This window comes from Lepidochelys olivacea (assembly GCF_965140295.1).
Source record: "Lepidochelys olivacea isolate rLepOli2 genome assembly, chromosome: 23".
Taxonomy (NCBI): domain Eukaryota; kingdom Metazoa; phylum Chordata; order Testudines; family Cheloniidae; genus Lepidochelys; species Lepidochelys olivacea.
The window spans coordinates 10,205,823-10,217,285 of record NC_140433.1 but is presented as its reverse complement, the minus strand read 5'-3'; the positions used below and the strand labels follow the sequence as shown (position 1 = coordinate 10,217,285).

The window sequence follows — 11,463 nt, the reverse complement described above, 5'->3', positions numbered from 1 at the left end:
TTAAAGTTGTGCTCCAACCGCCTCACTGTCCAGCGAGGATGCAGCAACACATGTGTAGCTGAGCTGGGGTTTAGATAATCCCTGCCGGTTTATGTACATCCTTCATTCCATGCAGTCTGCTCCACGTTCTGGGCAGCTCAGCGCAGTTCTGCTGAGCAGTCAGAGAAGTTGCCCACCAGTAGGATGCTAGCTGGGTTAACCTCTGGTGTGCATATAGCAGGGAGCCTGAGTTTGGGAGAAGCACCCAAAACATTCCCTTGTATGAGAAGCTCTTGCAGAGGCTGGTGAGGTGGGGATCCAGCAGATGGCTGTGCAGAGCAAAGGCGCACATTACAAACCTAATGACCATCTCCCACGAGGCAAAGGTTGGCACCTGACAACTACCTGCCCTTACTACAGGGCTGTCAACTGAGCACCCATCCCAGCCTCAAGCGCAGAGCCCACAGTCCTCCATCACAGGCTTTTGAGTTTTAGGGTTTTTGCCTGGGGCAGATGGAGGAGATCCCAGCAGAACGGGGGTGGAGTCACAGGAACAGACTGGCCTGGCATGGCCAGCTCCTCACACAGGTCTGCTTCCTTATGCAGGAGTTCTGGAGCCATTGCTGGTCTCCCCAGGTCTGCAAGATGACGTGACCCCACCACGCTGTGCTAGCCATCCTGCATCAGAAGCCCTGGGCTACATATAGGCAATGCATAGCAACTGCAGCATGCAGAAGGTGTCATCAGTCTGCCATGAATTAACTCCCCTCCAAGACCCACTGCTGCCATCTGTGGGTCAGCAACTTGTGCTAAAATGCTGTCTGTTGTCATTAGCCCCTCCATCTGTATTCTGTAATAACAGTGAAGCCACTAGCAGGAACAGCTCTTCCAACCGTGCTGGATCCATGGCATGGCACGGCACCAGCTGGAGCGGGCAGAGGCCTGAAGTGCCGTAGCTACAGGTGTTACTGGCTAAGAACACTTCCACCACAAAGGGGTCTGGGAAAGACAGACAAGCTCTCCCACAATACACCACAAACCAATTCCTAGAGTGGCTCCAGCACCCTGGCATACACCCTCAGAAATCCTAGCGCCGAACCCCTGCCATTGCCATGTGACTGTGAACATGGCTATATGGGTCTGGGTCGTGTGGGGCTCTGCAGGGTGGACACTCACAGACAAGCCTGGCAAGCAGGAATTCACAGGCACGGGAGTCCAGACACGCCTACACTCTGCCATGTGGACACCCCCAAAGTGACCAGGCACTGCTGGGGGGTTCAAGCCCTGAGACTCCTCAGAGGAACAAAGCAAAGGCCGGCCCTCCTCATCGATATTGGGCTAAGTTTTAATACAGTTAACTCAGGTGATTGGCACTAGGGTCTGGGCACCCTGGTTAGCCTAGCCCAGGTGTGAATGTCCCTACTGCAAGCCCTATCTGCATTACTGTGTCTACACTTAGAATCATAGAATCATAGAATATCAGGGTTGGAAGGGACCCCAGAAGGTCATCTAGTCCAACCCCCTGCTCAAAGCAGGACCAATTCCCAGTTAAATCATCCCAGCCAGGGCTTTGTCAAGCCTGACCTTAAAAATCTCTAAGGAAGGAGATTCTACCACCTCCCTAGGTAACGCATTCCAGTGTTTCACCACCCTCTTAGTGAAAAAGTTTTTCCTAATATCCAATCTAAACCTCCCCCACTGCAACTTGAGACCATTACTCCTCGTTCTGTCATCTGCTACCATTGAGAACAGTCTAGAGCCATCCTCTTTGGAACCCCCTTTCAGGTAGTTGAAAGCAGCTATCAAATCCCCCCTCATTCTTCTCTTCTGCAGGCTAAACAATCCCAGCTCCCTCAGCCTCTCCTCATAAGTCATGTGTTCCAGTCCCCTAATCATTTTTGTTGCCCTTCGCTGGACTCTCTCCAATTTATCCACATCCTTCTTGTAGTGTGGGGCCCAAAACTGGACACAGTACTCCAGATGAGGCCTCACCAATGTCGAATAGAGGGGAACGATCACGTCCCTCCATCTGCTCGCTATGCCCCTACTTATACATCCCAAAATGCCATTGGCCTTCTTGGCAACAAGGGCACACTGCTGACTCATATCCAGCTTCTCGTCCACTGTCACCCCTAGGTCCTTTTCCGCAGAACTGCTGCCTAGCCATTCGGTCCCTAGTCTGTAGCTGTGCATTGGGTTCTTCCGTCCTAAGTGCAGGACCCTGCACTTATCCTTATTGAACCTCATCAGATTTCTTTTGGCCCAATCCTCCAATTTGTCTAGGTCCTTCTGTATCCTATCCCTCCCCTCCAGCGTATCTACCACTCCTCCCAGTTTAGTATCATCCGCAAATTTGCTGAGAGTGCAATCCACACCATCCTCCAGATCATTTATGAAGATATTGAACAAAACTGGCCCCAGGACCGACCCTTGGGGTACTCCACTTGATACCGGCTGCCAACTAGATATGGAGCCATTGATCACTACCCGTTGAGCCCAACAATCTAGCCAGCTTCCCTGTGCATGTCCGGTCTGGGGGCAGATCCTGTAGTTCTTTGTTTTGAGATGCTGTACAATTCCTTCCCAGTCAATGATGGAAGAATCTGTCTGTCCTTCAGGATGCATTGTGGGAAAGCACTGGAGGACTATGAGCACTGAGGGGACTTTGCCTGTGTCCTCACTGCAACATGGGTGAGTTTTAGCCTGAGTTTAACAACAGTCTGAGCTCTAACCTATACCCCGAGCTGTGTAAACTAGCCTGGGATTAAAGCACCCTGAATCATGGGTCAGAAGACTTTCTGTGTGGGTAGTAGGGGATTGGGCTAAAACCCAGAGGAAAGCCTGGGTTAACTGTGCAGCAAAGACAAACCCACATTGTGTGTGACAGGGTAACAGGAGTTGGGTTTTGAGGCCTGATTTCCCTCGGGCTCTGCAGAACCATTTTCTGTTCCTACACTTCAAATATTCCTGGTGAACACCTGCAGCGGAGCTTTCAGCCAGGATGGCCTCACTCATCCACAGCTGCAGCTCTGACGTGGATTCTCTGGTGCCGGGTGAGAGCTGACTTGTTGCTGAAGCTCTTCCCACACTTGGCGCAGGGGAAGGGCCGTTCCCCGGTATGGGAGCGCTCGTGAATGGTGAGGTAAGCCAGGTACTTGAAGCTCTTCCCGCACTCGGCACAGGGGTAGGGCTTCTCCTGTGTGTGAGTCCTCAGGTGCACTGTCAGGGTGGAGAGCTGGCTGAAGTGTTTCCCGCACTCAGCGCAGGGGTAGGGCCGCTCACCCGTGTGGGAGCGCTGGTGCTTGGTCAGGTCCGCGGGGCTGGTGAAGGTTTTCCCGCACTCAGCACAGGAGAAGGGTCTCTCCCCCGTGTGCAGTCGCTGGTGTGTGGTCAGAGTGCAGAGGTAGCCGAAGCGTTTTCCACACTTCCCACAGGGGTAGGGCCGCTTGCCTGTGTGGATTCTCTGGTGCTTGCTCAGCCCTGTCCTGGTGGTGAAGGTCTTGCCACACTCCACACAGGGGAAGGGTCTCTGCCCTGTGTGGGCTCTCCGGTGCCTCACGAGCGTGGAGAGGTGGCCAAAGCGTCTCCCGCACTCAGTGCATGGGTAGGGCCTCTCCTGCGTGTGAGTCCTGTGGTGCATCTTCAGGTTGGAGAGCCGGTTGAAGCGCTTCCCGCACTCGGTGCAGGGGTAGGGCCGCTCGCTCGTGTGGGAGCGCTGGTGCTTGCTGAGGTCCGAGGAGCTGGTGAAAGTTTTCCCGCACTCGTCACAGGGGAACAAGCCCTCCCCTGTGTGGGTTCTCTGGTGCGTAGTCAGCGTGCAGAGATAGCCAAACAGTTTCCCGCACTCTCCACACGAGTAGGGCTTCTCGCGCGTGTGGCTTCTCTGGTGGGTTTTGAGATGCGCTGGACAGCTGAATCTCTTCCCACATTCGGCGCAGGGATAGCGTCTCTCTTTCTCATGGACCTTGCCTTGAGCCATGAGCTCCTGCTTTTCCCTGAAGCTTTCCCCACAGTCTCGACATCTATGGTATTGCTCTTGGTGAAGGTCCCCTGTGGTCTGAGGTCTCCCCTGCGGAAGGAGCTGGGTTAGTGTCCTGAATCTACTGCATTGTTCCTCTGGGAGGCCTGGCTCCTTCCCTGCTGGGATCTTCTTCTGCCTCTTGCAGGCTCCTCCCTGCTCAGGTGTGTGGGTAACGCTCTCCCCTGATCCACTCTGTGATATGCTGGGGGGCAGCACCATTTCAGGCCCTTCGTTGCGAGGCTTCTCTTCAGCCTGGCTCAGGATTCCAGCACCTGCTGGATGGAAGAGAATCCAGAGATTATTTCATCTCTCATATGTCCAACGGTGGGAGTGACTGCACAGCCCTTCATGGGAGAGACCCCCAGGAGGAGCCCCTCTGTCCGCTGCATATTAATAGGGGGCTATGGAGGGGCACAACCAGGAAGCCCTGTGTCTCTGTCTCCTTCCTCTTCCCCCAGTGCCCACAATAACTTTTCTCCGCCAGTCCCATCACTTCCCCTCCAAACTCCCTCTGCCCCCTCTCTGTCCCATCTCTTTAGCTCTTCTCCCACCCACAGACTCCTTATCCCTGGCCCTCTCCTTTTCTTGGCTCCCATTTACGTGAGGGATCACCTCTCCCGGTGCTACACTGCCACAGCTGAGATCAGCAGAGGTGCTTGAGTTGGATCCTCTGTGGGAGGAAGCTGCTGGCAGGAGATTCTCTGGAAGGAGTCCAAATGTTGGATCTCGCTCCTCCACTTGATCCATCAGAGCCCAGATGTGTTAGCATGCTGCAAAGCCCATCTCTTTATCTTCTCACTAAGGCTGTGAGGAGGGGGCGGGCTGAGATGGATGTATTTACTGTGGGTGTTTTTAAGGTATAGGATATGCACTCAAAGCACGCTGAGTTGGGTTATAAAATTTGAAAATAGTGCTACTCATAAATCCTGCTCTCCAGTCAGGCCCCAATTCTTTCATTCTTCTGCAGATCAATCTTCTTGTAAATTGCACTAACCAATCTCTTTGGAGCCCCTGCCATACTAGACAGGGCTGCTGTCCAGGCTATTTTTAGGCAGTGATCATGCTCCCCACCCATATCCACTTCCACATTAGAGATGACCGAACAACAGAAAGATATCTTTGCAAACAACTTTAAAGTTTCAAAGTTGTTTTGTTCCCTGGGGTCAAAATGGACCATTTTGGGGGGGTTACATAAGAATGGCCCTACTGGGTCAGACCAATGGTCCATCTAGCCCAGTATCCTGTCTTCCAACAGTGGCCAATGCCAAGTGCTTCAGAGGGAATGAACAGACCAGGCAATCATCGAGTGATCCGTCCCCTGTCGTCCACTTCCAGCTTCTGGGAAACAGAGGTTTAGGGACACCCAGAGAGAGCATGGGGCTGCGTCCCTGACCATCTTGGCTACTAGTTATTGGTGGACCTATCCTCTAGGAACTTATCTAATCCTTTTTCGAAACTTGTTACAGTTTTGGCTTGAGTTGGTGTCAGGGTTCCCTCCCCACTCTGAACTCTGGGGTACAGATGTGGGGACCCACATGAAAGACCCCCTAAGCTTATTTCTACCAGCTTATGTTAAAAACTTCCCCAAGGTACAAATTCTTCCTTGTCCTTGGACTGTATTGCTGCCACCACCAAGTGAGTTAGACAAAGATTCAGGAAAAGAACCACTTGGAGTTCCTGATTCCCCAAAATATCCCCCCAAGCCCCTTCACCCCCTTTCCTGGGGAGGCTTGAGAATAATATACCAACCAAATAGGTAAACAAGGTGAGCACAGACCAGACCCTTGGGCTTTTAGGACACTAAAAACCAATCAGGTTCTTAAAAGCAGAACTTTATTATAAAAAAGTAAAAGAAACACCTCTGTAAAATCAGGATGGAAGGTAATTTTACAGGGTAATAAGATTTAAAACCCAGAGGATTCCCCTCTAGGCAAAACTTCAAAGTTATAAAAAACAGGAACAAACCTCCCCCTTAGCATAGGGAAAATTCACAAGCTAAAACAGAAGATAATCTAACACATTTCCTTGCTTTACTTACAATTTTTGTAATCTTAGATGTTTATTTCAGGTAGGGTTTTAGGAGAGGTTTTTATCCTGCCTGGTCCCGCTCTCTGTCCCGAGAGAGCACACAAAGAGAGCACAAACAAAACCTCCCCCCGCAGATTTGAAAGGATCTTCTTCCCTTATTGGTCCTTTTGGTCAGGTGCCAACCAGTTTATTTGAGCTTTTTAACCCCTTACAGGTAAAGGAGGGATTGTATGTTATCCTTAGTTGTATGTTTATGACAGTTGGGTTTCTGACTTTAAATACAAATATTTTATGAAAATCATAACAAATATTTTATTTATGTAGAAGTAGGTTTTACGTGATGGAAATTTAGCTCAAGAGACTGATTTTAAATAGGCACAAAAATGGCAAATGTCAGCAACATTCACAAAAAGTTTCAATTCAGAAAAAGTTATTTTTCACCAAAAAAAGAACTTGTGTTAGAGCAGCCTCTTTAGAGATACCAGCTGTTCTGTGTGCGCTATTCTGCGGACCTACCCCTCAGCAAGAGCCTAGGGAACGGACCACGGGACTCTGTGTTACGCCACAGGGAGCTGGAGCAAGAATCTGGACAGGTGTCGCCGCTCAGAGTCAGTTTGCTGAGCTGAGGATGTCACAGCTGGGCAGCACAGCACTGCCCTCTGCGGTGCTGGGTTTCATTCTGCAGGTGGTATCTCACTCCTGCGTATATCACACCACTGCCCTCAGACATTCCCTGAGCCCAGAGAATGGCACTGAGCCTGAGAGGGGATGGATTCCATTTCCTGTACTCCCCGACCAGAGATCCCAAGTCCCAGGGACGAGAAGACACAGAGAACCGTCTGACCGGGTGTGAGTGGATGGCAAGGACTAGGGGCTGGACAGTTAAGGAGTGGCCATTCAGACCAGACACCCCCCTTGCTACTAAGGCACCAGAGCCAGGGATGATAGACTGTGACTCTGATAAAGCTAGTAAAGAAGCCATCCTGGCCCACTTTGCTGTGTGTGAGGGAAGCTACAGGCAAAGGCTCAAGCCCCTAAAGACACCCCCTTGCCAGAGACTGACAATAAACTGAAGTGATTGTGCAGATGCTCGATGAAGCCAGGTGAACAGCATAAAGAAGCAGCTGGAGAACTACCACCTGTGCATGCTGAGACTGCAGGAGCCCGTGTCAGGAAAGGAGCATCCACCACTCAGGTAGGCGAGCAGCAGTAAGGCTGGCAGAGCAGAACCTCTAGACTTGCAGAAGCGGGAATGCAAAGCCAAAGACTGATGTGGGATATGCTGCGCCTCAGGAGAATGTAAAACATCTGGGGAAAAGCTGCCAAACCCAGGGCCCAGAGAGGTCACCTGCTTTGCTGGCAGCACCCTGGCCACTCAGGCCCTGGCTGGCACCACATGTAAACAAGACATAATTAGGGCTGGGTCCATCCCGCCTTGTAAGTGATGGTAAAAGTGCGACTGGCAAAGGGGTACGAGTTGAACACAATCGGAGTAGGGTCAGGGATGCTGGTCACAGGCAGGGTGGTATCTAACGCTGGCTAAGAGATCATTCTTGGTCTGGACTCCCCAACTTTCCTGCCTTGGTTCAGCCAGCGGGGAGCTGTAAGGTGGCTAACAGGTCTCCGGTTGACAACAGGATGGGATCTTGGGCTGAGAGGGGCCACTGGGCCTTGGGAGTGACATGAGCGGGGAAGGAAATCCTGTCAGAGCTGCCAGCAATGGGGAGGAAAATGAGGAAGTTTCTGTGTTAGACCCAGCAAGCCAGGATATTGGGCCTGTAGGAAGTGGGAGGTTCCAGAGAGGCCCCAGCCCCAGAATCCCTCTTCCAAACATCAGTGGCAGCAGCTGGAGCGAAGGTGGAGGGGACATCTCAGTATGAAGGTGACCAGTGTATCAAGGGAACAACACCCTCTCCCTGGAGGATTCACAGGGAAAATGCTGGCCATGCCCAAGAGCTGCAGGGATGATGGCCTCTCACCTTGGGCACTAGCCCATGGGCCTGGTATCCAAGGCAAAAGAAAACTTATGCCTGAGTTGGGCAGAGATCTCCTTGGCCCAGCACAGCCCAGGCTGACCCATTGCCAGATGTGTATGGACAGGCTGTTTCCTGCCCTGTTCACAAGAGCCAACTCTTTTGCAGCCCCTTCCGATTGTTTCCATTCCTCCCCAGTGGAGAGCAGTGGATGCAGCAAAACCATCACACCGGAGTCCGGGCACCGCTCTAGCCTTGGGATCAGGAACTTTGTTACCATGTGCCACCAAGACATTCCCAGAGAGGGATACGTATCGAGGAAGAGCAGCAGCAAGTGCTGAAATGGGCTGGGTGGGTATCCAGGCCAAGGCAGGTATCCAGGCCAAGGCGGGGAGAACCCACTCATTGAACATAACAGCCCTGGAAAGGTGAAAATTCCTGCCCGACAGCATCTGCACAGAGCCCTGAGTCAGGTTAGGCAGCAGGAAACACAGAGCCCTCTGCATTAGAGCTCCAACCATTGCTACCCCGCAGGGGCTGCCCTGAGGATGGATCACAGCTCTAGGGATTTCCTCTCGAGTCCCAGGCCACAGGCACCCCAGTAAGAGTCTACTGCCTCAGGCCTTCCTGCAGAGGATTCTAGGGCCTCTCTGCAACGGAGATTGTCATGATCTGAATCCCCTGCATCCCTCCGCAGCTGAGAGGGACCTGACCCCAGGCCTCAGGAAGTGGATGGGGGTGGGGAAGGGCACCCACTGGGTAACGCCACTGAAAAGGACACCACAAGGAGGGTTCGCTGCTGCTGGCTATGGGGCCACCTAGCTCCCACAGTCCTATCCCCACTGCCTGGGCCACTTGTCACCTAGGAGACCCACTGGCCACCCCAACCCCACACACTGCCTCTCTTGTTTTCCAGGCAGCAATCCTGCTGGGGAGGCCCCCCCGGCCTGAACCAGCCACTCCCCTGTTCTCCACACACACACTCAGCCTGAGGGACTCCCTTCCACATTGTTCCCGGGAAGATCTGCCCCAAGCCCCTTCACAAGCTGGTTACCCATTTCTTGTCCAACTCTGGGCTCCTTTTCAGGGGCGCTTGGCAGCTTGTAATTCCTCAGTGCTGTCTCCTCCGTGGTTCCCCATGCGGGATGGGGCTGTGGTGGCTCCAGCTGGGTGCTCTGAGATTCCCATAATACTTCAGGGGCATCCATCTCCTCTGGGGTCACGTCCCCAACCTTCACATACACTGTGACCTGGGAACCAACCACATGGGTCACCGGGCGGTCAGGGGCTGGGGGGACGTTGGGGGATGTATGGATGGGGGGCAGAGTCAGCTCTGACCATTCCAGAGCCAAATGCAGTGGGGAAGAGCAGGAGACAGAGGCCACAATGAAGCACAGCCAGGCCCCTCCCTGCCGCCAGCTCATCCCCCCCACCTGTAACCCCAGCTCCCTGCCCCCCAGCACAGCAAGGCCCCTCCCTGCCCCCCAGCTCATCCCCCCACCTGTAACCCCAGCTCCCTGCCCCCAGCACAGCTAGGCCCCTCCCTGCCCCCCAGCTCATGCCCCCACCTGTAACCCCAGCTCCCTGCCCCCCAGCACAGCTAGGCCCCTCCCTGCACCCCAGCTCATCCCCCCCACCCATAACCCCAGCTCCCTGCCCCCCAGCACAGCTAGACCCCTCCCTGCCCCCCACCAGTAACCCCAGCTCCCTGCCCCCCAGAACAGCTAGCCTCCTTCCTGCCCCCCAGCTCATTCCCCCCCCCACCTGTAACCCCAGCTCCCTGCCCCCGGCACAGCTAGGCCGCTCCCTGCCCCCCAGCTCATCCCCCCAACCTGTAACCCCAGCTCCCTGCCCCCACAGCACAGCTAGACCCCTCCCTGCCCCCCCACCAGTAACCCCAGCTCCCTGCCCCCCAGAACAGCTAGGCTCCTTCCTGCCCCCCAGCTCATCCCCCCCCACCTGTAACCCCAGCTCCCTGCCCCCGGCACAGCTAGGCCGCTCCCTGCCCCCCAGCTCATCCCCCCAACCTGTAACCCCAGCTCCCTGCCCCCCAGCACAGCTAGACCCCTCCCTGCCCCCCCTACCAGTAACCCCAGCTCCCTGCCCCCACAGCACAGCTAGACCCCTCCCTGCCCCCCCACCAGTAACCCCAGCTCCCTGCCCCCCAGAACAGCTAGGCTCCTTCCTGCCCCCCAGCTCATCCCCCCCACCTGTAACCCCAGCTCCCTGCCCCCAGCACAGCTAGGCTCCTTCCTGCCCCCCAGCTCATCCCCCCAACCTGTAACCCCAGCTCCCTGCCCCCCAGCACAGCTAGGCTCCTTCCTGCCCCCCAGCTCATCCCCCCCCACCTGTAACCCCAGCTCCCTGCCCCCGGCACAGCTAGGCTCCTTCCTGCCCCCCAGCTCATCCCCCCAACCTGTAACCCCAGCTCCCTGCCCCCCAGCACAGCTAGGCTCCTTCCTGCCCCCCAGCTCATCCCCCCCCACCTGTAACCCCAGCTCCCTGCCCCCGGCACAGCTAGACCCCTCCCTGCCCCCCCTACCAGTAACCCCAGCTCCCTGCCCCCCAGCACAGCTAGGCCCCTCCCTGCCCCCCCCACCAGTAATCCCAGCTCCCTGCCCCCCAGCACAGCTAGGCCCGTAGCTCTGCCCCCACCTGTAACCCCAGCTCCCTGCCCCCCAGCACGCCAGGCCCCAGCTCCCCGCCCGGCCGCAGGGGAACTCGGGAGCCCGGTTCCCCCACACAAAGCTTCTGCCCCGGCCAGCACAGGGTTAATCTCTGTGCGCGGGGATTGGCGGCGATCGCTGCCAGTCAGGTCTGGCCCCGCCCTCTGCCCCTCAGAGCCCGTCTCCAGGGCAGGAGAGCTCAGACCACGTGGGTGGGCGTCGGGCCCGGGAGAGGCTCAGTCCGGCCCTGGGGCGGAGTCTGCCCCTGGCGCCCACCATCCGCCCCCGGAGTCCCGGGTCCGGCAGCGGGCGCTGCAGAGGGGCCCTGAAGCCTTGGGCCGGGGCCGCGCGGAGGGAGCAGGGCGGGGAGCGGGAGGAAGCGGGGCCGGGGCCGGGGCCGCGCGGGGGGAGCAGGAGGAAGCGGGGCCGGGGCCGCGCGGGGGGAGCAGGGCGGGGAGCGGGAGGAAGCGGGGCCGGGGCCGGGGCCGCGCGGGGGGAGCGGGAGGAAGCGGGGCCGGGGCCGCGCGGGGGGAGCAGGGCGGGGAGCGGGAGGAAGCGGGGCCGGGGCCGCGCGGGGGGAGCAGGGCGGGGAGCGGGAAGAAGCGGGGCCGGGGCCGGGGCCGCGCGGGAGCAGGGCGGGGAGCGGGAGGAAGCGGGGCCAGGGCCGCGCGGGGGGAGCAGGGCGGGGAGCGGGAGGAAGCGGGGCCGGGGCCGCGCGGGGGGAGCAGGGCGGGGAGCGGGAGGAAGCGGGGCCGGGGCCGGGGCCGCGCGGGGGGAGCAGGGCGGGGAGCGGGAG

The 11,463-nt window shown here is 56.7% G+C and overlaps 1 protein-coding gene across 1 annotated transcript; it reads right to left on the bottom strand.

The window, feature by feature from the left end:
* Positions 1-2,293: 2,293 nt before the first annotated feature.
* On the bottom strand, positions 2,294-10,811 carry LOC311512020 (uncharacterized protein). The gene is made up of 3 exons (XM_084613003.1): positions 10,657-10,811; positions 9,056-9,251; positions 2,294-4,275 (listed from the first exon to the last, which is right to left on the bottom strand). The coding sequence occupies exons 2-3, from the start codon at positions 9,207-9,209 to the stop codon at positions 2,987-2,989; spliced, it is 1,443 nt and encodes a 480-aa protein (XP_084469129.1). The 5' UTR covers positions 9,210-9,251; positions 10,657-10,811; the 3' UTR covers positions 2,294-2,986.
* Positions 10,812-11,463: the final 652 nt, after the last annotated feature.